At 39.5% G+C, this 25800-nt stretch overlaps 4 protein-coding genes across 10 annotated transcripts; 1 reads left to right on the forward strand and 3 right to left on the reverse strand.

Annotated features, from left to right (window-relative positions):
* Positions 1 to 213: 213 nt before the first annotated feature.
* On the reverse strand, positions 214 to 12852 carry c6.2 (complement component 6, duplicate 2). 3 transcript variants are annotated; one of them, XM_049737650.2, is made up of 21 exons: positions 12275 to 12852; positions 11983 to 12155; positions 10842 to 10972; positions 10537 to 10675; positions 7348 to 7476; positions 7118 to 7274; positions 6750 to 6894; positions 5865 to 6006; positions 5476 to 5614; positions 4951 to 5118; positions 4533 to 4776; positions 3554 to 3673; positions 3313 to 3479; positions 2993 to 3218; positions 2642 to 2810; positions 2419 to 2530; positions 2078 to 2210; positions 1804 to 1998; positions 1608 to 1695; positions 1269 to 1513; positions 214 to 1190 (listed from the first exon to the last, which is right to left on the reverse strand). In XM_049737650.2, the coding sequence occupies exons 1-21, from the start codon at positions 12395 to 12397 to the stop codon at positions 1009 to 1011; spliced, it is 3327 nt and encodes a 1108-aa protein (XP_049593607.1). In that variant the 5' UTR covers positions 12398 to 12852; the 3' UTR covers positions 214 to 1008. The 3 variants fall into 3 exon arrangements, with proteins under 3 accessions (XP_049593607.1, XP_049593605.1, XP_049593606.1); XM_049737648.2 differs by lacking the exons at positions 10537 to 10675; positions 10842 to 10972; positions 11983 to 12155; positions 12275 to 12852 and adding an exon at positions 7950 to 8140 and having other exon boundaries at positions 7348 to 7512; XM_049737649.2 differs by lacking the exons at positions 10537 to 10675; positions 10842 to 10972; positions 11983 to 12155; positions 12275 to 12852 and adding an exon at positions 7950 to 8140 and having other exon boundaries at positions 7348 to 7543.
* Positions 12853 to 13309: 457 nt separating this feature from the next.
* On the reverse strand, positions 13310 to 18184 carry rnf180b (ring finger protein 180b). 4 transcript variants are annotated; one of them, XM_049737652.2, is made up of 9 exons: positions 18036 to 18184; positions 17594 to 17686; positions 16467 to 16562; positions 16042 to 16366; positions 15688 to 15959; positions 15503 to 15616; positions 14853 to 15084; positions 14548 to 14673; positions 13310 to 13994 (listed from the first exon to the last, which is right to left on the reverse strand). In XM_049737652.2, the coding sequence occupies exons 2-9, from the start codon at positions 17642 to 17644 to the stop codon at positions 13795 to 13797; spliced, it is 1416 nt and encodes a 471-aa protein (XP_049593609.1). In that variant the 5' UTR covers positions 17645 to 17686; positions 18036 to 18184; the 3' UTR covers positions 13310 to 13794. The 4 variants fall into 4 exon arrangements, with proteins under 4 accessions (XP_049593609.1, XP_049593610.1, XP_049593611.1 ...); XM_049737653.2 differs by having other exon boundaries at positions 17903 to 18053; XM_049737656.2 differs by having other exon boundaries at positions 13853 to 13994; positions 14553 to 14673.
* Positions 18185 to 18559: 375 nt separating this feature from the next.
* Positions 18560 to 20539, forward strand: htr1ab (5-hydroxytryptamine (serotonin) receptor 1A b). Its single transcript, XM_049737657.2, has one exon. It carries the CDS (start codon positions 18957 to 18959, stop codon positions 20211 to 20213), a length of 1257 nt encoding a protein of 418 aa, XP_049593614.1. The 5' UTR covers positions 18560 to 18956; the 3' UTR covers positions 20214 to 20539.
* Positions 20540 to 23025: 2486 nt separating this feature from the next.
* On the reverse strand, positions 23026 to 25800 carry LOC125979726 (uncharacterized). Of its 2 annotated transcripts, none has more exons than XM_049738234.2 (3): positions 25683 to 25800; positions 24839 to 25118; positions 23026 to 23763 (listed from the first exon to the last, which is right to left on the reverse strand). In XM_049738234.2, exons 2-3 carry the CDS (start codon positions 25114 to 25116, stop codon positions 23331 to 23333), a joined length of 711 nt encoding a protein of 236 aa, XP_049594191.1. In that variant the 5' UTR covers positions 25117 to 25118; positions 25683 to 25800; the 3' UTR covers positions 23026 to 23330. The 2 variants fall into 2 exon arrangements, with proteins under 2 accessions (XP_049594191.1, XP_049594190.1); XM_049738233.1 differs by having other exon boundaries at positions 24839 to 25191; positions 25683 to 25783.

The raw sequence follows: 25800 nt of genomic DNA on the forward strand, positions 1-25800 counted from the left end.
GGCATAAGTGGCACCAATGGCATCACGGGTAAATTTGATCAGGGTAGCGGGGCTGAGAAAACAGTGTAAACGGCTTGAATACGTTTTTTTTTCCTTGTCGGTTGGTACGTGAACTCTTTTCAACTGCTGTAGTTTCATGTCAATTATAAAAAATGGCAAGAGTATATTGTTTTGAATAATGACCAAACACTGGCAATAATTTACTTTACGAGGTGGAAATAACCAGTATGTATTTATTGAGTTGAAGAAAATTGCAACTTTTGTTAAAACGACTTATTTCAGTCTCTATCTACTTGCATTATGTCCATGCAAATGTGTAATGTGACTTTTCATGACATTGAAAAGGAATAATAGCAAACAAAAATGATTCTGTGGTACATTATTTCATACTGTACTCAAAAATTACCATGACTTGACACTGCATGGTTTATAAAAATATGAAGAAGAAATAGAGTAGTATAACATAACCAGGTAGCCTATGCAAGATCATTTAGTTCACTTTGACAAATTCCAAAAGGCTTTCAAATCTTTGCAATGATCTACATAAATATAGTTAGGTGTGAATTATGTAGCTAATCCATCTTGAATTAAAACAAACAAACAAACAATGCTTTGTGGTCATACTTTGTGGGCTTTTGAAATGATGGCAGATCCTCCAAAGTCATACAACTAGGAGGTTAATCAAGCTTCATGGGCAAATCCTCACAGAAAGGTCAAACTAGCATCAACCTCAAAAGTATATATTTGTATTATGTTATATTTAACTTTTGTGGTGTTTTTTTTTTTTTTTTTGTGGTGCCATAATAACTTTGCACCGAAAAAAGAAATGGGGAAATTCAACAATATTTAACAAGAATGTAAGTGTTGACTTGTTTCGGCGGCATATTGGAGGTTCCACATATCGTTATGTCAAAAACAGATCAAAGTGTATTTATATTAACCACTATGTCTTTTAGAGCAGTGGTGGAGTGATGTTTCACAAATGTGTCTGGTCATACATAGATTGGCTCATCTGGATTCACAGTCACCTTCATTGAGGATCTCAAATTGATATTTGGCACACTTCAGAGCAGCCATGGAGCAAAGGTTCATGCTCCGAGTCTTCTGGATTCTGGTCAGCATGAGACAAAACTTGTACGTCTCAACTTGGGGACACTCCCGAGCAGCTATGCAATCGCATTTCTTAGACGCTGAAAAGACATTGAGGACAAATGTGAATTTGTTTTTATTCTTTCATTCAGAAAGTGTGCGCATAAAGTCACGCTTACTTGAACAGCTCTCCCATTCATAACACGTGTCAAGATCACATGACTTCTTGACAGAACTCTTTGAGGCAAACTTGGCGCGGAACCTAGCCCATTCCAGTTCAGCCGGATCCACGGTATCGCAAGTACTTTCGCTGACAAAGAAAAGCGGATCGCCATGGCAACGGCCGGTGTGGAAGGAGCAGACGGACATCGGCACAGTGACGTTGATGTCAGTGTTCAAGATACAGAGAGTCTCCGGTTCGGATCTGGGTGGACGTACACACATATACATTATATACACACACACATTACTGTATGTATAATGTAGAAAATGAGATGTTCATTGCCAAAAAAACGTACAGGCAGTTCTCACGCTGTAAACAGACACATCGAGAGCCTTGACGATGCTGACCTGGACCACACTGATTGTCAGGTTCAAAAGGTTCCACTATAAAGTAACAAAAGAAGGCTTTGTTTTTTTTCTGGAAAAGAAACATTACTTCTCGACAATGTTAGACAAAATAGTTTTCTTTGACACATGTAAAACTACATATACCATCAGTGCAGTGCAATCCTGCAGGTAATGGAGGTTCCCAAGTCAGACTGTTGCTGCACCTGAAGAAGCCTCGAGGCAAAGGCATCAAACCCGCCTCAACACAGTTCAAACCCACTGAATCACCCACTTTGTACTCTTCTTTGCTGGGGAACAGCGTCATGTCATCAGGAATATCAGGGGGAAGACATATCTTTCCTAAAAGTAGAGGAGAAGGTGCAGTAATGAAGACAGAGAGTATTATTAGGGCAACTTATTCTAAGAATCGCAAACCCACTGAGGCAGCTTCCTTTTAATTGACTCCATGTCCCGTCAGGCAAACAATTTATGAACTGGAAACCCTCCAGGTCAAATCCTGTGAAGCACTTGAACTCTTCATCCTCTCCAAAATTATAGTACTGCTTTGCTTTCTGGATACAAAACATAGGGTTTAAGTCTTAAACTTAAAAAATTATGGTTATCTGCTGTCTCTTAAACTTTAAGAGACAGCAGATAACCTTTTTTTTTTTTTTTCAATCATAGACTTTATGACCATGCACCACACTTTTCAATTCATGCGTGGATGCAGTTTTCAGGTTACAAAAAAATTAAGAGTTGAATGAACAATATTGCCTTTACCCTGAGCAAGCTGTTGACAGGCGGCTTCGGCCTGGGACAACCCTGCACACCAGGAGGAAGCTCATCTCTCCATCCCGTGGTGAAGTCATCATCATTTTCACACGTTTCATGTCTGGACACAAGAACATGAATGAAAAAGTCATACTAATAATGAGTTGTAAAATTACTATCATTTGAAGGAAAGATGATGCTTTGCACTTTTTATCATTTGAACTTTTCCTACTGTTTAAAAAGTGAGATGTGACACAATTCCTCATCCCTGTCAGGACCCTTGCAGGGTTGGCCCCCTCTCAAGGGGGCAGGGTTGTCACACCGCCTTCTACGGTGTCTCTTCATGAAAGCTCCACAGCGACTCCAAGATCCCCAACAGCTCCAGGAACCATCTACTTCCTCTGTGAGATTCAATTCAACCACAACATCTAGAGTCTTAGACGTCAACTTCAGAGTTAGGAAAGCCCTCTAATTCTTCTTCTACTCATTGGAAAGTGTGTCGAAGGAGTTCTTTAAAATATTCTCCAGCTTATGTGTAGGATAATGCATCTGGTCATGTGTATCCTGCTGTTTTATGTAGTACCTGAAGTGTAGTCAGGAGCTCGCTGCTCGCAGTTGGGCCCAAAAGTACCGGTCTGGCAGACACACTTGCACTCTGTTCCAGAGAGAAATGCTCTGCCATTGTTGGGACAGGGAGCACATTTGCAGGTGTCAAACTCTTGCAAGTACTGCAGCAAAGCTTTCTTCAGTTGCCTCCTCTTTGTGGCTGCACAGGGGATCCCACGCACAAGATCTACAATTGGCTCCACCTGGATAACCACAAGTTGTTCTTTTGTTTTGTCAACTTATTTTCTTTCAATTAAATTCAATACATTCCATGCATTTGAGTCTTTCCAACTTAACCTTGAAATCGACCACAGCCGGATTATCAAGGACAGATTTAGCCCAGTTTTTGTAGGAATGTTGATCAGGAGCAGGGCCTTGCCTGTCCCAGGCCAGAGATGCTGCCTCTCTGGTTCGTCCGCCTCTTACTGCTGAGTAAGACTTCTCTGCAGCCTGAATGTATGAGCCTGGCCCAGAGAAAAAAAAACACATTTATGCTAACAATTACTCTTATACTTATTGTTGTGGTGTGGTATTCAACCTTGATATTTTTGACTCATTTTGGTGTCAGAACACATCGGTAGAGGCCTCGGTTGAGCCAGGACGATTGCCCATTTGGTCTCATGGTCCAGACAGGCTCTGACATGCGCCTCTGTTTCACCTGTTAGACATTGCATGTATTAGTATTTTTCAAATTAAGTAGACATTCCTTGGCAAATAAAGATTGATCCTGATTCTGATTGTTACGGGTGTAACATTTGATCTAAAACGCAAATACGTAGTTTTGATCATGCCAAGAAGACGTTTCAGCACAAAAGATCGCCAGTGTTCTGCACAATCATTTCAAAGAATAATGCTGTTTTGATTGAGTGCATTATAGTATATTGCTTTATAAAGCAATTTACAGTCTTCTCTCGTGTAGAATTGCAATCATACGATACTGAAAATGAAACCATTTACGTACATGTTTTGCAAAGTTTTGTGCAAGAGTGCATATGGGAAGGTACCATCCTTGTTGAATTGATCAAATATACCTTATTATAAAATATTTCATCTTATTGTCGATTCATATTAGCCACAATTAATGCATGTCTACTCTATATTGGGCATGAAACTAATTCTTGCTTATTTATTTATGTGCATTTTAGACAAATTTCTAGTGACAGGTAAATGAAGCTTCATGAAGCAATTGTGAGTTTTTGTTTTACTCTTCTAGACGGTACTCTTGGTTTAAAGATAAATGTTAGTGCAATGGAAATGTATTGAATTTCATCTGCTTCTCAAAAGAGTGACAGCTAGAGGAGTCAAAAATATATCACAAGTGCTTTATGAAGCTTCATTTGTCCAATATCCAGGTTATGACAGAGAACACAAGTTTGCAATAATCTTTAGACACAGCAGCCTTTTAACACAATAGGGTGCCAAAAGGTTCAAGAAGAGCTACAAGTTAATCGACCAACTTTAATTACTATTTTAACCTGAGGTATGATTTTGTTTGCTGTGCTCTCGGCTTATGTTACCTGAACTGGTTAGCTCCTCTCGTTTGTACTGGTAGAGCAGGTCATAGATGCCTCCTAGTGTTCCTGAGCTGTAGTAGTGTGTTCCAAAGCGTTGAAAGATGTTTCTGTAGAGGGCGTAGTTGTATTCAAGAGGAAGAGCATGGAGGAACTTAAGGAAAGGCCCAGATAAGACCAAATCGCTTGGGTCCCGCACTTTGAATGTGGAAATGGGCAGAATCTGGTGCACCCGGAAAAAAGTGGAATCCTAACACGAGAAAAGATTAGGTTTACTATACAGGTATGTCAACTTGAGAGCATCAGTTGACTTCAGCAAAAAGATATGAGTAGAATTTATAATAGCGGAGTTAGTGATGTCATTGGTGGTCGCGTCATTCTGATGCTAAATATTTGCATTTGCATTTATTTTTTGCTCACGCACAGTTTTCTTTGAAGCCTCAAATGCATCCTTTGATTTCATATGTGACATCAAAAAGGGTAAAAAACAAAAGATATGTTTGTCTCTCTCCTCTTCAGTGGAGGTCTTCACATCAATGGACTCAGAGTGCACAGGGGTGGGAGCTGCGGTGAAGTCTTCGATCACACCAACCTTTATGACCACAATAACAATGAGAATTCATGTCCATTGGATTTTTTTTCAGAGAGGATACTAAAATGATTTATTTTCTTTTTGCCTTATAACCCATTTCATTCTTAGCAGGACTTTAGACTATCCGTGTATAAAAATTGCACTTAACACATAATAAACATTTGACACAAAAGATATAAAGAAAACAGGCAATATACACTGACAATTAAGTCTCCAGTTGGTTAAATAAAAATGCAAAGTATATTTTTATTATTATTATTGTTATTAAAATTTCCAATGATGACTTACTGTGGTAAATACAATGAAACCCATTATATCCGCTCCAATGCATTTGGACAGGACTGTAGTTTGCCTTACCTTAATTTCAAAGCTCTCAAAGTTGTGAGGTATCCGATGATAAAGCAGTGTGCTTTGAGGCCTCTTGATGATGCAATTTCCTCCCATAAACATGTTGTCCAGGACTGCCCCCCGCGGCTCATTTGCCAATGCATCAAACCTACAAACCAATATATCAGTGAGTTGGTAAATCTGGAAAGGTTTGAATTAAATATCCAGCTTTTTTCCACCTACCCCAACCAAGTGGGTTAAAATAATTCAGTCTTTAATGAAAGTAATGTTTTGGAATGTGAGAGCAATGCAAGTTACTGTGTTCAACTGATATTCCACCATTTTATGGGACACAACAGGAAGGAATGCAAGAACAAGTCCCAGTAATCGGAGTAGTGATGCTTTGACCTTTATCTTACCCATTCCCCACCAAGTCAGCACCAGGAGCCACTCTCTTATCAGCTGGACATACAACTTTGAAGTCATCACAGTCCCTCTCATCAGAGTTATCGTCACAGTCGTTTTGTTTGTTGCAAGTTAGTGTGGCGTTAATGCAACGTCCTGAATCAGAAAGGGGAGAATTAAGAAGCAAAGTGACCAAAATTCTGTTAATAAAAGGGTTGCAATGGTTTTATAATTTTATTATGTTTTTACTTTCCAGTTAGTTTTGTTGTTTTTATAGAGTGGGTTACTTCATTTTTATTCATTCATTCATTTTATTCCTTTTCCCCAAAACCATTTGCTTTAATTTATTTTTTTTGGATCAGTTTTAGTTTCACTTTTAGCTAAGCAACTTTTTATCTGTACAACAAACAATGATACAGAAATAAAAATTTAAACTAAACCCTGAAAGCACAAATAAGAAAGGGAGTGATGCTCACTATAATTTTAGTTATTTTAGTTTTCGTTTTTTTAAAGCACTGATTTTTATTTTTTTTATTTAACAAAAATTTGGTTTCAATTTTGGTTTTGTTATTTCGTTCATTTTGGTCAGCTATTTTTTCAACTATTAAAAAACATGTTCACTATAATTTTAGTTATTTTGTTTCATGTTTTTTAAAGGACTTATTTTTATTTAATTTATTTAACAAAAATGTTTCAATTTTGTTTTTGTTATTTCGTTCATATTTGTCAACTATTATAATATTGGTTAATACAAGACACAATAATTTAAATACAATACAGCAATTCAAAACAAGCAGACAATACAATCATTATGAAATGTTGTTGTTATTTCGATTACTCAAGTGGAGGATACTGTTTAAATAAACCTGCAATCCCAACAGAAAGCGCACTGCCTTTACCATTGTCACATTTAAAGTTGTCTCTGCAGTCGACTGGTGCCAACTTGCACTCTGTGGCAGGATAACATGGCCTCTCCTCCATCAGTTCCACACTGCATGGTTCACCACCAAACTGGGATGGTGTCTGGATAGCCCTGGTCCGTAACTATGACACCATGAATAAAAAAAACAATCACGCTAGCAGCAATATACAGTATTTGTTGGAAAGAGAGAAACAATTACAAGAATAGTTATTGTTATATTTTATTTCTTATATGCTCACGCAATCCGTCCAATGTATGTGATTGATTCGTATGAATTGAAATTATTATAAAACTGAAATGTACTAAGTGCAAAGAGCCTTGTACTGGTTTTGCAATGTGTCTTGCCTGTTTCTTGGCACAGGATGAGCAGTCAGACCAGGGCCCAAATTCTGTCAGCAGGCAATTTATGGGACAAGCCTGCACATTACAAGCCCTTCTGTCACGTTTCTCACACAGCTGATGACAGCTGCTCTTCCAGTAGTAATCATCATATTGAAATGTTCTATTAAATGGATATGAACAAAACAAATATTTTTCATCAGACTCCATGGTCCACCAATTTTGACTTGTTTTACCTATGTCTGCTCTGCGTGCCCTGGTTGCATGTTCGGGAACAAGAAGACCAAGAGCCCCATGGGTAGCGATTACAGAAACAAGATAGACCGGTAGTTATCAGACTGAGGAGATGGAGGAGCAGAAACAAACTTGTGGAGTCCATCAGGAAGGTTGCCAGAAAGACCCTGAAGGAGATGAAGAAAGGTTGGACCCCCCCTACACACACACATAAATATAACATTTTCTCATGATTTTCTGAAATGCTATTTTAAAAATCTATCGAGAGCATCAACAATAATGATAACTATTCCTAACTACTAAATATTGAAATATATCAAATATCATGAAGCTCTAATATTTGGAATTCCTCATTGAATTGAATAGAACCAATAATGATGGCAGACATACACAAATTATACAACAATCGATATTACTTCATTTGCTGCTAAATGAATTAAAAACAGTTGCATTGAGCTATTAACTATAATTATTAATGTAACTATATAATTATAATGAACTATAATTTTCCACTTCATGTGTCTGCATGCATTGTTCAAAGAGAATGTTTTAAAGTTATGCAGGAACAACACAAAACAGAAATTGATTAAATAATGTGACTCACCACAGACAGTGTTGCCTTCTTAGCCAATATCTGTTGAGTTTGGGATGTTGTCTGCACTGCAGGCAGAACTGAATGTGAACTGAAGTCTGTGTTGACAGGTATTTATAAATAAAACTTGCCTCTGGAATTACTCCAGAAAGCCTTGGATCAACTTTTCTGTGCAGCATTCCCAGAAACTTGCAAACAGGCGCAAATTTTTTGATAACAAAATTCTGAACACGAAGTAACATAAACCATTTGTCCCGCCTCACCCCAAAATTACGGGAAGTTAAACGCTGAGGAGTTTCCCATCTGCAAGATATGCTCCAGATGTGTTGTGTTCAATCATGATGCTTTCATATTCAAAGATAAGAAAACATTTTCCCCCTGAAATTTCACAATCTTGCACTCCTTCAAAACTCAATATTTATGACAAGAGTTACACAAATTCTTAAAAGTGCAAAATAAATAAATAAATAAATAAATAAATAAACAACCCCCTGACTGGATAGAAAACTTTATTCACATTATAAAATTAAGCTGTACATACATAGCAGTTGCTTGTCTACATAGAAGGACACTAACTACACAATACATGCTGTGATAGAAAAAATACACAAGAAAAGAAAAGTTCCACATAAATACAAACTTTACAAATGACCATACAATACATTGCATTTACATTCAATGGAGAAACAACCAGTATAACAGATCAATGTTATGAGTGAATTTTGTCTTGAGCTGGAATTGTGTTCAGTCTATTTTGAGGCTGGGAGCCGAGCCGTTCCCCTTCCCAAAAGTTGTAAAGCTGAAAAAGACATTGTTTGGCATGCTATTTATCAAAACAACTCCAGGGTCTACTCATGTCCACTAGTGGCGTAGGGCAATGATCAATTCCCTCATGCATAATAGAAAACTATCATGACGCACTTAAATCTCCATTCATGAATACTGACAATTATCACTTGGCGTCTGGGGAAAGAATATAAACTTAGAGAAGCTCAGATGAGGCCAGTTTTGTCTTAAATTGGGGTGGCTGGGAAATGTTCTTTTATTTCACTAGATCACTGATCTTCAACGACTGATTGAAAGGAAAACAGTGAGATGATCTCACTGAGATCATTCAAATTAAATATCATGCTAGTAAATCTTGCAGTTTGAGACATGTCATAGTCGACTGAAAAGCACCGAGCAACCAGTACAGCCATGCATCAACACTATAAGGGTGAAATCAAAGACGGACAACATCTACAAAGAAAAACATTGAGACATATCAAATATTATCTGCAATTCCCATTCAGCCTCTCTAAAACCAAACACATAATCGGAACCAGTTGTGTGTATGCAACATAACACCAATTACGCTATTTTGTCCACAGTGTGTACCTACTGTGAAGCAAACACTGTGCTGTTAAACACTGTGTATTGTGACACACATTATGACAGGATATAAGCACAGCGAGAAAACCAAAACAATGATAATGCTTGTGCATAGCCCAAATATATACAATTTAATTCAATATACTGTATATGTTGAAAACTCAGTGATAACCTCCTAGAAATAGAACTAAAGGCTAAGAGGCTGATGGAATCTAAATAGTACAGTTTGTGGAAAGAAATAGCCACTAATCGTTAAATGCTCGAGGAATGTCCACTGACCAGGGACCAGCAGTTTACTTTAGAAGGATAAAAGAATAACCAAACGTTTTGATGTACAGTACATGATGAATTGAGTTCAGACTGTTAACCGGATACCATGCAGCAGAGTCCAGGGAAGCGTCTCTTCCTTTGGCGGACCAGCGGATGTGGAGTCAGATTCAACAAGCTGCTGTCGTCTGTGACACACAATGCTCACGTTCAAACATTACACGACAGTGATACTGTAGAAGATCCAAAATCCATAATTTTGTTTTCTTAAATGTTAAGTGAATTGCAAATGTGAGTAGTTGTTCCTCTACCATGGAGATAAAAAACAGTATTTATTCATTTATTTATTTATTGAAAATGTGCAATTAACATTTTTTTTTTAAAAGGTTTTTCACATTGTGATCTATAACCTGTACAACTGAAAAATTTCACAAGGGTAAGTAAAATGAAACAAATGAGATAATGTGGTTGTACAAGTGTGCACACCCTTTTGTAACTTGTGGAATGTGGCTGCATTCGGAGTAAACCAATTACGTTTAAACCCATGTTAAATGGGAAGATTGGCAGTAATGGTTGATTGTGGCAAAGTACTGTAGCTTGTGTATATTTTATCCGATGTTCTAAAATAGTCTTTTGAGATGTATCAGGAGCCACCATCAGACTTTCACAAGGCTGAACTACGATATTTATATGGTACAACAATCACTATATAATACATAAAATACAGGATAGTTTGAAATTTCTACTGGAATTGTTAAAATAGTAATCGTAAAATTCTAATTTTAGTTGTTACACACCTTGATTTTTCAGTGGCAAAGGCATCGTGTCCCTGAGTTTGCTGAGCAGATTTCTCATCTCCTGCATATCTCTGCCAAATCAAATAAAACCCCTTTCAGCATTTTTTTTCTCTCATTTTGTCCTACTAATCAACCAGTTAAGTCTCTCTGAAAAGTCAGCATACCTCTCTATGTTTTCAATATGGACTCCCACCAGCCACGGATCATGAGGGTAGTCAATGGGTGAGGAGGAGCGATCCTCGAGGATGGGAACATCAGAACTTTCGTCCACCCTGAAATCCATCTTCGGCTCTGAGTCAGTTCCTTGAGTGCCAAACACAAAATGATCAATGAATACTATTTTAACTGTTTATCTTAGTTCCTGAAATTGGTTTATAGTATAAGTGCACAGTTCTACTTTTGTGAGTTTGTATTATGGGACATCATCTGCCTTGTGATGTGATGTCGCTGTGCTATATAGTACTGGTACTTTTTCTGTGAAGCTGCAGCACCCCCAGCAGGCACATGGACTTTAGCATCTCCGTGATGAACATCTCCAGGCAACACTGCAGCTGGATGAAGAGCCGACATATCTCTGGGTGGATCTCTCCATCCTCTCGACTGCATCAGCAGGTGACAAGAGAAAAGTGGGAATTCATGACGGGCATGCAGTCGGTGAAACACGGGATGTGAGAACTAATCTCTAAAAAATAACAATTTAAACTCAGTAATAATCCTCAAGTGGAAAATTCTTGTACAGATAATATACGTAGAATATAGCTTGGTGCAAATCAATAAAAGAGAACATTACTTGATCTTGACTGACATTCATGAGGCTGTGACCTCTGGCTTATACATGTGTATGTAGAGTATGATGATTCATTAGGTGAACAAATGCAATGGATGTGAAATTCGAATACAAAACACATGGCCTATTTTGCGGCCAACAGTTGACACTAATCAGGGACTACTTGAATATGTTGGGAGTGTGTGTGTCCTAAGAGACGGGTAAACTCAAAAGATCAACTCTGATTCACCCAACGATTTGATGTGTTCAGGGGTCTCATCATAGGACAGAATTCTCTACAATGATATCACTATTGGGTAATATGTTAATTAAAGGTTGGCTGGGGCAGCTCAACACTTCAAATGTTGACTCTAGGCCTCTTGTGTGGATTTCATCAAACAATTTGGACAATCTTAAATAAAGAAAAATGTCTCGAAACGAGTTCTCGATTATTAAAATATAAGGCAATTCATCTGATCATCGATTTGTTGATTCATTTTAACACCACCACTGGTGACCATTCCATTTATGCTTTTCACTCAAAAAATTTGGGATTGGCTTTAGTTTACCTGTGTGACCTTAACAAGGCCAAGTATTATTAAAAATGGATGGATATCCAGGGGTTGATAGTAGTTACACTTTTAAATGACACAAATAAAAACATATATAATATGTCAATAGGCTTCTCGGCATACCACTATGCCATCCAAAATACATATTATAGTCATTCTGCAGTTTCATTCTGTGTCTACAAAACGAGGATAACCGTGCCATAATAACAAACGCAAATACCGTCTTTGTGTTTTTAAATGGAGAAGTTAGGGATGTGACGCCCCTTGCTTACCCAGACACAGCAATCAGGGCGAGGTCTTGGTGCGCAGTCCGAGCCATGGAGCATCCTTTAGCTCGCGTGTAGTGCATTTGAGCCCGCAGAGATGGGCAGTCGGCTGACATCTCACCGACAGAAATGACCTGTTCTCTGTACAGCGCCACCAGGGTGTTGAATTCCTGCACAGTCTGAACCAAATAATCGGTTTGACGTTTTCCTCGCAGGCTGTTTACGTGCTTTGTGTTTTGCAAACGAATGGCAACAATGCACCCGCACACCCTGAAATCAGCCCCAGCGAGAAACTCACCATCCTGCTGCCGTCCACGGTGCTCTCCCGTTGCTCCAAATCCGTCTGCGCCCCTCTCGTGATGGGCAAGACACTGCCTGCAGATCTGGGGCGCTTTTTCCGCCCGCACGGTGCAGAACTCATGCATGCAGAGAGCGCCCGTCTTCCTCTGGAGATTTGCTGTGTCCTCTCAGCAGAGCACAAAGACGACACCAGTTCGGATACCGCAGAGGAGCGCAGTTAACGTTTGGAACCCCGGTTGAGGCGAATAGATTGGCTCCGGATGAGCACAGCGTCGAGGGGCGGAAGGACCGCCAGCAGCTCCCTCTGCATCCCCCAGCCGAGGAGAGTCACCTTCAGCCGCTCGTGAAGGCCGGGGGGGAGGCTCCGACGTCTTCCGCCGCACGCTCACGTGTGAGGAGGGAAACAAGTCGTCACCCTACCGCCTGACAATGTTAACCCATTATATACCACACAGACGGAGGAAACCCGAATCCGTGCCTATTTTTTGCAGTCTACCTTACAATACAGTAATCCCTTGTTTATCGCGGATAATTGGTTCCAAAAACCACCCGCGATAAGTGAAATACGCGAAGTACGGTAACCAACAAGAAGTACTGGGCAGGCGAACGAGTTAGCGAAAGGATGCTAATTCGTGATCGTGCTAACACGCCAAAACGTACTTCTAAAGGAATGTAAATGAACATTTGGAGCAATACTACATTGCCCTAAAGGTTAGACACGTTTCCTCAATTCAGAAGTTTTATTTTGACTTTTAAATGTTTTTTAATTTGGAAAATAAAACCGTGATGTAGTGAAGCTGCGGTAAACGAAACGCGAAGTAGCGAGGGATCACTGTACATGAATTTGGCTTTTTTTAATTGGTTTTAGATTCTCCAATATTAGTAATTAATTTGAGTAAGTCAAATCACTTGGGCCCAAGTGCATTTAAATGTACTAAATTTAGTACAGTTTTAGGTGTATATGTAGCCAACTGTGATGTCATTTTTAGTCAAAAACCGGCCCATGGGATGGATAAAAAAATTACTGCTTAACTCATATTCCAGAAATATTTTATTAATCAGAATGCTGTGTTTGGACTAGTTCTGCACGAAGTGAAGGCGGTTTTGAAGTACCCACTTTTCAGTGGTTGACTACATGATGCACAAGTGGAGATCATTCTTGCTCTATTTTACACACATCCACATTAACTCCACCCATGCACACTTAGACGGCAATATTGGCTAGGCTATATTGCAGAATTGCATTTTTGTTTGTGCTTTTGATTACCAATTTCTAACCATCTCTCACTGTTAATTTAGTCTGATTTGTCTTAAAATAACAACAACAAATGTGAAACCACTGAATTGTAAAATTTATATACATTTCCAGACCATATTTTTGAGAAATATGAACACTAAAACAAACAGGTTAACTTATGGCTGGATTCAGCCATGCAGTTAAGCAGAATAAAAATGTTCCTTAATAAAGAAAATAGAGCAGTAAAGTTCCTTGTAAACTATTGAATTCTCTTCCACGTGTTAAATACACAGGTAATACATGGACATAGCGAGGAACAGGAAAGTCAGTATCCAGATAGCTGGGTAAGGGGTGCATACCATGGCCAGTCCGATATCAAAAAACCAGCCGCACACGTCTGAGAGGTGGAAAGTCTGCAGCGTGAAGCCGACGTGGGGGAAGTGCCAACTTGTGTGAGCCCTCTCGGCATTCCTCCTATATCCTGAAAGGAAAGAGATCAAATGACAATGGGGCACCCAAAGTGATTCACCAGCCCAGCTCAGCGTTGAACCCAAGACCTTCTTGTGACAATTCCTTTTTAGTCCTTGTCTTATCTTACACCCTTCAGCATCAGTGTGTGCATTAGGGTAAGAACGACTGCAAGCTACATTTCACAAAGTTGCCTTGATATTTGCTCTTCGTGACCTGGCCTGAACTTTTACCTCACTTAATACATCACGGCGAGATGTGATAATCTATTTGATCGCTCTGAAGAGGAAAATCATGGCTACGACAAATTTCTGTTAATATAATTTTTGTGTTTGGCAACCTTTACTGAGCATATACTGAGGACATATTTTACATAAGAAAATCTCACCACCAATTTTCATGGGTAAATCATCAACCACTCGCAGAACCTACAACTTTCAAAATTGTGAGGCAGATGTTCTAACCACTAGTCCGCCCAAACACTAATTGGATTGTTTTGATGCTTATAAAAGTGCAGGGTTACTATTAATATCAAATAAACGTGTGTGACAGGATTTGAGACCCACCCCACCAGTTACAGAAGGCTTTGCGGCAGCTGGGCAGAGGCCATTTAACACATGAGGCATTTTGGAAGTACTGCTTGCGAGCGCGGTACACTCTCGGGAAAGAAGATTCTGCTTTCTGGCTGAGCTCTGAAAAAGAAGGAAGTGGTGCCTTGACTTACGAGTCAAATTTGACTTGCGACCAAGCTACTAAGTCAAATCACACGCATGTCCTATCCAGTTCCACAATGAAGACTGAAGCATGTACACATTCTTAAAAATATTCAATTACCTTCTTCAAATAAATTCTGGTTCTGGACAATGTTTACCTGTGTGAAATTTAGTGTGCGAGATGAGGGCTCGGCATAGAGGGCAAGGCGTGTTTTCCTCTCGGTTCTTCGCGAGCTTGCGCAGACACGGCTCGCAGAAGACGTGGCTGCAGGGTTGGCAGCTGTAAGGATGGAAGTAGATGTCGAGACACACGGCACACGTAAGGCCTTGCCTGTCTTCCTCCTTCTCTGCTTCTTCACCGTTGAGCATCAAATCATTCAAATTACTGGCCTAGACACAAACAATACAGTACTCAGTATAGGATATGTTTGTATCAATTAATTTGTTATTCTTTAAAATAGGCTTGAAAAATAATTAAATTACATTTAAATTACATTTAAATGACACAAATAGTTTAGATATCTTTAAAAATATAATTAAAAGTCAAATTGATCTTTTTACTGTTATCTTATTGTTTCACCATTTTGAATGGAAAAGCGAATTCTCAAAATGAATTAAGCCATTTTACGGCTGGACTTTTAAAACAAGTCCAAAATCTGCCTAGTAAAATAGTAAACCACAAAACCCTGTTTTTGCCCAGGAATTGCAAAATAAGGACCCAATTAAGAAAATCTACCAATAGAAAATGCCAGTAAAACTCAAGTAAAAATATTGCAACATGTAACATCAGTGTGGACTTTCCCCTCACCTGCTTCTGCAGCCATTTTTCCCGGCGCCGCTGTTTCCTTCGCTGGCTCTTAAGGTGGTTCTTCTCTCTCTTACTTTGTCTGTGTAAGGATGTGGACGCCAGAGAGGATCCAGGCTGCATATGATTGCACAAATAATATTACCAAATACGCTCCAATTTATATTTGACAATATACTGTAACATACCACTATCTCCTCTTCCTGCTCGGCTGAACTATTAGAAAAGGGCGTTCTTCTGAGGGACAGTGAAATATCCTCGTGGGCATTAGTTGCAGATGACCCTTCATTTTCCTCAGTTTGCACCATCTGACATTCCTGAGGCGCCTGTATCTGACATTCCAGAGGCGCCTGTCTTAGTGCGGAGACAGATGAGTTGCTAGTAACAGCACTGAAAGTGGCGTCATCATCTTTGGTCATGGGACACAAGACAGGGGACAGCATAGACCCATCTGGAGAGTCTTTTACAAACCAGAGTCAAATAGAAGCATTCCTCAAAAGTGTACAAAAAAAAGATGGAATTAATAAATTTTGCATTCTTACCTTCAGACATTACTTGTGAGGATACACCGAGGTCAGGGAGGGGCATGTGATCAACAGTGTTGAGCTGTAAACGATTACTTTTGTTAAATTCCAAGCTCTCGTATGTATACTGAGAGCCCTCTGTCATTTGCAGCCTCTTGTCTGGCCTCGACCATCTTGGCTGGACTTGGAAAAGGCTCTGCTTGTGGTCGTGGTCGACGCGACATTTGCTGAGGTGGATTGTGGCGTCTCGGCCGCAAGGACACTGACTGCAACGGATGAAGTTGAAGCCTCCCAGACGAGCCCCACAGTTATGACACTCCAGCCTCCCTGCAGTCCACTGCGCCTAAAATGAAAGCGTCAGGTTGCAGAAACACAACTTTAAGTTAGCTCTCCACTAACGTCACTAAAAATCATTCATTCTCTAGATGACTTGTGCACTGTACCAAGTGCAATGAGTTCCGTATCCACTCTGGAAGCATGTCAACATTCATGTGCCAAATGGTGCAAGCCACCTCTGAAATTTCATCTGTGACCCCAACCTGCAAACATACAATAGACAGGACATTTTCAAGATGATTTGATTTTTTTATTTCAGAGAGTACATAAACAACATACTTATTACAAATTCATTTCACATTTGTTTGATATGACTTGTCGAAAAGGGAGGAGGAATATATTTTGCTTATTTAGTCCCGTCCTTGATTACAAGCAAGGTATCACTACCAGACACACTATTTAAAGTTCTACAGCGCAACCTATATACCACCATATACCATAAAGAGGAAAGTGAGCAACAAAAGAAAAAACATAGCTTTGTCTAGTATAATGTGATTTGAATGCAGCTGTAACAAATTCACTGGAAGTTTGAATAAAAAGTTTAAAACAAAGAACAAGAATTTGACTAATATGACATATGATTTGAATACAGCAATACCTATATTTACTGGAGGTTTGACCAAGGTAATATTTGTTTTCAATGCAGCAATGGTGAATAGACGTTTGCATCAATTTGTTTTGTATACGGCCATGAAGTTATTTTGTTATAACCCGTTTTAACAGTTTGATTTCATACAACAGTACAGTTCATCTATTTTGAGATTTGGAGTCACAATCTCGAAAGCACACCGGGCACTGTCCACAACCGCAGGCAGCACCCGCCTACCGATCGCACAACTAAGTTTCCCCCGTGATGATTTTCCATTATCTTGTTGATCTTTTTGTTGAGCTCAGACAGACCTGACCCCATGTTTGTAATTGTTAGCATTATTTTTAATTGCTGGAACACACTTGATTAACTCTAAGTTGTCCAAACACTACACTCTGCAATTACAGATGCTATTATCAATCATGACACCAACATTTATTTAATTATAAGCATGATGTTGGCATATTCCCGTGGTAATGTACTCTTGGGCAAGACACCGAACGTCGAACTACTAAGTGCCAAGTTGCAGTGGATACGTGCATTTGTGTCGTACTGCAAGTGAAAGACAAAAATTTGATGGAAACCTTAGGACTGACTAAATTACTATTCTCAGAAAACAAATCATGCGATGATAATGCGAGTCACCTCTTGCAAACATTCGATGACAACTTTCCGGCACATCCTACAGCGAAGCATTGCTGTCTTTAATCGGTTCGGAGCCAACCTTTTACGTCAGTGCTGAAAAACAACAGTAAACATTTGCAAATGAAGACTCATTAAAGACTTTACAATTCCGGTTACAGGCTCCATCTAAATGATGATTGCAACTTCCCAACTCAGGCTAAAATTGACAGTACTTCATAAGAAACTCTGGGTAGGAGAACGTCAAATGTTTTCTTACGCACAACAATGTTGACGTTTGAAGACTTTGCTAAAGCATGATTAATTACACACCTCTGCATTACCCAAGTATCATGAGGAGAAAGGCAATACCCTCAAACTTGGTTCCGTTAATATAACGTTGACGCATAAAATCTTGTCCTCGGTCTAATCTGAGTTTAAAATAAAGAAATTGAATATAAGATACCTTTTGCCTCGGAAAGAAACACTACTCGCCCTGAGGACTTCTTGTTTAAGAGTTGAGGTACTACGGCAGGCCGGATAGGACAAAATATAAATTTTGTTCAGTTTTTGCCGCTACATATACAATACAAAAAACATTGACAGTAATTTCCGTAAGGTATCCAAAAGAGGACATTAAGATCTACTTTTTATGAGTAATGATGAATGCGAAGGGCCACTCATTTGAAGCACACTTTTGAAATTTAATAAAATTACCTTGAAATGTCCATTCTTCATATACCTTATGAACCGCTTATCCTCAAACTATAAGATACATTTATATGTGAAGATACTCAACTTGTTAACGATATCTAACCATGCCTACCAACAACTAATAAACAACGTCGGAAACAAATGAATATCAAGAACAATAAATTAACTGCAAAGTTTTACATTTTTATATTGATCACTTACATTCCCAGGAAATTACCCTGACGGACGGACAGACGGACGGACGGACAGACAGACAGAGATCCATGTAATATTAGACTCACATTTTGTGTATACTGAATGTTTGCACGGATTAATGATTTCCAATGTCTTAAATTTACATACATACCTTTAGCATATTGTTTTTGAGTCAAATAATTAAAAAACAAAAATCTACAGTATGTGTACGTGTGCAACCAAATACGGAGTGAATAACTTGGGGAAAGCAAAGCAAAAATTATGAGTGTTTACGTTAATAGTATATCCACAAAAGCAGCGACACACTGCTGGGGTGCAAGCTTCCTCCCTGCACCCTCACCCACAGTGACGCACCGGTATAAATAAGGACCATCTCTCTAAACCGTGAGCCTCAAACACTAGTAGTCCGCTATGTGCTCTTCAAAGTGGAACAGAGCGCTCTGTGCCAACGAGGAGCATCTCTAATTGTCAAGCCGGCATGGAGGACGCAAACAACACGACAATCTTGTCTCAATTCAACCTCCCTTTAAACAAAACCACCAAAGCAGCCAAAGAGGATGAGGTGAGGTTGAGTTACCAAATCCTCACCTCCTTACTCCTTTGTGCGCTCATCCTGTGCGCAATATTTGGGAACGCGTGTGTGGTGGCTGCCATCGCCCTGGAGCGCTCTTTGCAGAATGTGGCCAACTATTTGATCGGTTCTCTTGCTGTCACCGACTTAATGGTGTCGGTGCTGGTTCTGCCCATGGCGGCACTATATCAGGTTTTAAACAGGTGGACTTTGGGACAAATTCCGTGTGACATCTTCATCTCGTTGGATGTTTTATGCTGCACCTCGTCCATATTGCACCTGTGCGCCATCGCTCTGGACCGATACTGGGCCATTACCGAGCCCATAGACTACATGAAGAAGAGGACACCTCGGAGAGCAGCGATTTTGATTAGCGTCACTTGGCTGGTTGGGTTCTCCATCTCGGTGCCGCCTATGTTGATCATGCGCTCCCAGCCGAACAGCGTGGAGGAATACAGGAAGAACCCAAAGCAATGTAAGATCAGGCAAGACGTCTGGTACACCATTTACTCCACGTTTGGTGCTTTCTACATCCCTCTCATGCTCATGCTGGTTCTCTACGGGCGGATATTTAAAGCAGCCAGGTTCCGCATCAGACGGACTGTGCGTAAAAGCGAAAAAAAGAAAGTGGCTGACTCCTGCTCGGCTATATCCCCCGCTCTCTTCCACAAAAAGACACCCAGAGAAGCGCAGACGAAAAGCTGGAAAAGAAGCGTAGAACCGCGGCCGACGGTGGCGTGCGTCAACGGCGCGGTGAAGCACGCCGAGGACGGAGAATCTCTGGAGATCATCGAGATTCACAGCAGCCTCAAAGACAACCTCCCGCTTCCAAACACTCCGAGCCCCATGCCGTTGTTCGAGAGCAGACATGAGAAGGCGACCGAGGCCAAGAGGAAGATTGCCCTGGCTCGGGAGCGCAAAACAGTCAAGACGCTGGGCATCATTATGGGGACCTTCATCCTTTGCTGGCTACCATTCTTTATCGTCGCCCTGGTCATGCCGTTCTGCCAGGAGTCGTGTTACATGCCCCGCTGGCTGGAGGATGTGATCAACTGGCTGGGCTACTCCAACTCGCTGCTCAATCCCATCATTTATGCCTACTTCAACAAAGACTTTCAGGGAGCTTTTAAGAAAATCATCAAGTGTCATTTCTGCAGACCATGAATTTCTTTTAATAGCACCATCCTGACAGGAGCTGCCCTGAAATTACTCAGCTGTACTGATCCTGACAAAAACTCACATTGACTTCGACTCAACCATCATCATGCAGTGTTAAATATTACCTGAGGTATGTGCATTGATAAACCTTCATAGTCATCATCTTGTTCTGTAATGCTCAATAAAGATACACTCTATAATTAACAAATCACCATTTTTAAATTCTGTATCTAAAAAGTGAGACTGAACGTATCCACATACTTATGAAAACTTGTTGATGTCTTCTGGGTTCATCTGTGAGACTTGAATTAAACAGTTGGCATTAAAAACAATGACGTTTTGTCGTTCCTTAAGACCCTCACTTTGTTAAATATTTTAGATATAATCCCATCAGGTAATTTACTGCCAGACAAATGACAAGATCAACTATACTTTGAGGTTATTTACTGCTGAATATAGTAATTCAACCCCCTATTATATAAATATATAATTGTATATATCATATATCAGACGTCCATGAGGTTTGTTTCACTTATTTCCTGACACGGTAATTTATTATAACACCACGGCTTGAAAAGAAAAATGGGTTTAAAAATTTGTATTTGAAGCTTTCTCATTTTTAACATCCCCATGGATATGTATATTATATCCATCCATCCATTTTCTGAACCGCTTAGTCCCCACGGGGGTCGCGGGATGTATATTATATATATATATATATATATATATATATATATATATATATATATATATATATATATATATATATATATATATATATATATATATATATATATATACACAAGTAACATGATTGACGTGGGGCCTCATGGCACAGGAGTTATGTGTGCATGGATTGTAGAAACAAAGGCACATATATTTTCTTTTTTTTGTTTGTTGTCACATACATCACCAGTGCACCCCAAAAGATCTTCAGGGTCAGGGTGTGTCTCCAATGCCCTTTCTCTGTCTCTCTCAATCTCATAACAAACAATATATCTTGAAAGGCAGACGGATGCTGGAGAGGTGGTTGCCATAGCAACATATGGGAGATGCAAACTCCGGGAGCCGAAGGGGCAATTACCTGATCAAAGGCCTGGTGCAACACAAGCATACAGAGGTGTATTTGAGTGGCCCACAGCTGGCAGCCATCACGTACAATAAACAAGTCTATTATCTTCTATTATTTTCTATTATTTTCTATTCTTTCATTTGTTTTTCATACAGAGAAGCAATGCCTGTGCTGAAAGATGTAATCCAGCCTTTGGCAGAAACAAGTTTTCATGTAATTCCTGTGTTTTGCAACTTTTATACATCATTGATGAAAGATGAAAACGGAGAGCATCACTAAAACGACATAAAAGGAAAACAAATATATCTTTGCTATGTATCTATTCTTGGGACAGGGACAGGCAAACCAACTAAAAGCAACTGCTACAACTGGGGTCTGTGTTGTTGCCAACCAAGTGACGTTTTTGCTATTTTCAGTGACTTTTTTGACCTCTTTAGCAACTCCCCAAAAAAGCACCAGAAAGCAACGTAAATGACAGCAGTGGTGCTAATATAAGCAACATTTTGCTTTCCTACACAATTCGCCTGATTTTAGTGCACGCAAATCTACAGTTCTATGGATCGTGGTTATTGGGTGTGATGTATGTCAGTGTCTGTGTGCTCGCCCCTCCCTTCCTGTGTCTACTCTCAATCTATGTACTAATCACAGTCACCTGCCTCTCGTTACCTGTCGCGTATATAAGTCCTGTCTGCGTGTCACAGCCCTGTCGTATTGTCCTCATCTTGTTTGTCGTGGTCGTGCCTGTCTTTATCTTGTCTTTTTGTTCAGTTAGTCTTGTCCCTAGTCGAGCTTCTTATAGTCTGTCTTTGAGTTCTCCAATAAACCCTGGTCCAAGGTGCATTTGGTCACCCTGCTCCATTTCGCTCCGTGACAATGTAAGTCATCATAAGTCATTGCAACTTATTCAGACAAATTCATGTCTAGTGTAAAGGAAGGTGGAACAAATGCGACAATGGAATTGCTTCTAAATTTTGTTCAAATTTGTCATTGAAAAATTTATGATGGTGATTGCTTAGTAAGAGCTGATTGTGTAACAGTGTGATTTTGTTTTCATGTCATAGTTAATATGCATTTCCTGACCTCTTGGAAAAGAGGTTTTTGCTATCAGTGAGTTACTCATGTGGCCCCCTTTGCAACGTTAACTGGCCGTTGATGCCTCAGATTGACCTGAACCGATGGGAAGAAAACACATTTTTCTGTAGTGTGTGGTCCCTTTTAATATGATGACTGTTGTATATTTGTTTTGTTATAATCCAAGAGTCAATGGCACCATTTTTACTTTGACTCACCAGTAAGTCTTTATCGTCACTTCCAACTATACTCTTGTTTACACATTCAAATTTGGTTTCTTTGTGCTGTCTTGATCAACAAAGTGATCAACGCTAATTGCGTAGTATTTGCATCCCAGAGTTTGAAAGGGTTGTTGGGAATAACAATAATTGCCATTTGCTTGCGCCAAATGTTTGGAAATGAGAGGAGTAAAGATTGCTTTCTGACAATCAAGGAGTTTAAAGAAAAGAAATCATGAATCATGCATTGTCGACAAAAATGCACTTTCTAAGATCTTGTTAATATTAGGGTGGTACGTATGTAGAGGTTAGATTTATATATCACTTTCCAAAAGAGCCAACAATAAATAATGAGGATAGTTTTATGTTATTTGACAATATTTTAGCAGCACCTTATTAGATAGGCAAGAGGAGCCGTTTTCAGTTTCAGTAATCAACAGAAATTTTGTAAGAAAACTTGTAAGGGAACCATTTTATTTGCGCACTCAAATATTAGTTACACAAAAACTTAAGTGTTTAAAAAGGAAGACACTAAAGCACACATGCATAATGTAAACATGCACAAATACATCCACTTCAAAGTTTGAGTAGAATAGCAAGCATTGTATTTATTTTCCCCCACAGGATTTTGTCTTCTGTGGCTATAAAGAGCGACTGTTTGATCACAATACACTTCAGAGAGAGTATTACAGTAATATAATTACTTGAAGCAACTATTGTTTAATATGGAAAAAAAAAATCAGACTTCATAATACGCTCAGGTCAGAGAGACGAGTGTTCGAAAAGGATGACCTTTGAATGGCTGGATAAGCTGGACAGCCTCGAGGGCCTGTAAGCTCCAATACGAGAGTACACATCGACGTCTGAGCAGGCACCCCATGATAGGTGGGGGCTCGGTGCGGCGGTGTGCCTCAGAGGAGGAGTCAGTGGAGGGAGCGTCTTCTGGAGGGAAGGTACTGCAGCATGGCCAGGTGCTGGGGGCAGTGGCATTGAGGCTGGAGGGCACACTGGAAGAGATGGCAATGGGGTGGTGGCGACAGGTGTTGCTATGGCGACAGTTTGCACAGGTGGAATGGTGTGCGGTACGTTGCCATTGGACAGCTTATCATATGATGACGGGTGTTTGAAGGTGTAGGTCCCTGTATGGTAGAAGCTGTAATACTCCAGAGCATGTCTTGCACTTGCCATTTTCAGCCTGTGGAACATCACAAAAGTCAATGTGGCCCCTTGGACACAATATTAAGTAAAACAATGGTGTATCTAAAATTCTAAAATTGATAATACCGTACTAGCATGGAGAGACTCCACCCTTCTTTTAGTGTCTTAAAATTATGCCGTCTTATGTTATTTCATTTTCATTCAAAGGAAAAAAGTGGATGATGGTAGTCAACAAATATGTGCCGATAATATTATTTTGACACACTGCAGCCAGTTTGTAATGCCAACTTTTGGATTGTAATACAATTTATGCCGTTTAATTTGATTTTATGTTTGATTGAGTTTAAACGTAATCAGGAGTTGTGAGTTTAGTTCCCGCTCTGTAAATGTGAATGTGTTTTTGATTTGGTCTTGAATGGAGTTTTAGTTTTGTTACGTTTTCCATTCATTCTGTAGCATGTTGCATCACTCATCTTTGTTCCCACCTACTCTCATTAGCCTGGTCCAGTTACCGACCAATGAGGTCACTAAGCTACTCGTATCTTGTTCAGGTGTTCCTCATGGTCTCATCACGTTGCTTGTATTTAGATCCTTGGTGTCTTGTCTGTTGATTGCTTATGTTTCTGCTGTTGTCAAACACAAATATACTTGTTGCTTTTTGTTAAGAGTTAATATACAGACTTGTTGAAAATGGTTAATCTTGTATTTTGGCCTCTCTACACTTTTTTTTCATGGTGAATAAATACTTTGAAATTGAAATTCCTGGTTTTGGTTTTGTATCTATGCTTCTCTGCATTTGGGTACTCCAAAAACAATTTGTGAATGATTATCTGAATTCATGTACAACCCAGGTTGTCGTCCACATTTTGCCCAAAGTCAGCTTCTATAATATAGAAGTACAACAATCATTTTGAATCTATACGATTGTTGAAACTTTTAAAATGTAAAAGTCTTAAGACATTTATTTAAAAAAAAAAAAAAAAGCTTTTTCTGTAGCACTTTGATTCTGTTTAAATGTAAAGTGCATTATAAATATAATTATTGTTATTTTACTCATTCCAGTCCAGACAAAAGCAGAAATTCACATTTGGCAGTGAAGATTTTATACACACCTATGTCGAGTTTGTAAGAGTCTGTACAAAAGCATCAAGATGACGGCTCCAGCTAGAGTCACTAGAAGCATCACCACTCTGGCATCCAAACTCCAGCAGGATTTGCCAGCTGCTTCAGATGAGCTAAAGGTGCCGGGGGGCTGTGCTGTCACCATCGCTTGTTTGGCTCTGACAACTGCTTTGACTGGGGTTGGCTGGCTGGTGGTCAGCAAAGCTGTCTTAAGGTAGGGAGGGATCTTGGGAGAAGTGCTGTTGGCGAGCTCAACTCTATCCTGCATCACTACCACCATTCATCAGCAGTCAACGAACTCAGTTATAAAACATCCTGTCCACAACGGTTAGCTTCAAATAGCCTGTAAAATTAAATGTAATAACAAAAAAAAATGTGTGGTTATCTTTGAACTATAGGTCTCACCACGAATGCTTTATCCTTTAGATCACAGGTGTCAAACTCAAGGCCCGGGGGCCAGAAACGGCATGACATATCATTCTATGTGGCCCGCGAAGACAAATTGTGCATCAAATTCCTGTGTCATTACTAGAATTGCAAATTCTCTTCACTTTTAATATCTTTTTTTTTTAAATATTTCACCAGTTTTTACTCTTCTGATTTGAAAACAAGTTATGTCAGTTTGTTTTGTAGCTTTTACTGGATATATTATGAGGTCCTCATACATTTATTTGGGTTGACAGTCATAATGGCCTTCCGAAAGAAGCTATGACTACAATGCGGCCAGCGAAAAATAAAGTTTGACACCCCTGCTTTAGATAACCAGGGAAATTAAATTATGAGAGATGTGATTTTAAAAAATGTTGGTCGGAAAAGTACAAAAACTCAGCTTACCCTAAAGACGACGAGTGCCCTGGCCATGTGGTTGTGCAGCTTTCCAGTACTAAATGCAAAATTCCAGGCACATACAATTGGAGGGAAGCTAGTAAAAACAACAGGAAACAGTGCACTT

Source organism: Syngnathus scovelli, chromosome 13 (genome assembly GCF_024217435.2).
Source record: "Syngnathus scovelli strain Florida chromosome 13, RoL_Ssco_1.2, whole genome shotgun sequence".
NCBI classification, from domain to species: Eukaryota; Metazoa; Chordata; class Actinopteri; order Syngnathiformes; family Syngnathidae; genus Syngnathus; species Syngnathus scovelli.

What these genes read in the sequence shown, in the direction of transcription:
- c6.2 (XM_049737650.2), bottom strand. Translation starts at nt 12,397, where the DNA reads ATGAGTTCTGCACCGTGCGGGCGGAAAAAGCGCCCCAGATCTGCAGGC. An exon ending in TTGAGGCTTCAAAGAAAACT is followed by an intron (nt 4,777 to 4,950) that starts GTGCGTGAGCAA and finishes TTCTCGTGTTAG; the next exon opens with GATTCCACTTTTTTCCGGGT. An exon ending in AGGATTGCACTGCACTGATG is followed by an intron (nt 1,696 to 1,803) that starts GTATATGTAGTT and finishes GTTACTTTATAG; the next exon opens with TGGAACCTTTTGAACCTGAC.
- rnf180b (XM_049737652.2), bottom strand. Translation starts at nt 17,644, where the DNA reads ATGCTTCGCTGTAGGATGTGCCGGAAAGTTGTCATCGAATGTTTGCAA. An exon ending in CTCACAAGTAATGTCTGAAG is followed by an intron (nt 15,960 to 16,041) that starts GTAAGAATGCAA and finishes GGTTTGTAAAAG; the next exon opens with ACTCTCCAGATGGGTCTATG. An exon ending in AAAAATGGCTGCAGAAGCAG is followed by an intron (nt 15,085 to 15,502) that starts GTGAGGGGAAAG and finishes GTTTGTGTCTAG; the next exon opens with GCCAGTAATTTGAATGATTT.
- htr1ab (XM_049737657.2), top strand. Translation starts at nt 18,957, where the DNA reads ATGGAGGACGCAAACAACACGACAATCTTGTCTCAATTCAACCTCCCT.
- LOC125979726 (XM_049738233.1), bottom strand. Translation starts at nt 25,128, where the DNA reads ATGGTGGTAGTGATGCAGGATAGAGTTGAGCTCGCCAACAGCACTTCT. An exon ending in CTCTTACAAACTCGACATAG is followed by an intron (nt 23,764 to 24,838) that starts GTGTGTATAAAA and finishes GATGTTCCACAG; the next exon opens with GCTGAAAATGGCAAGTGCAA.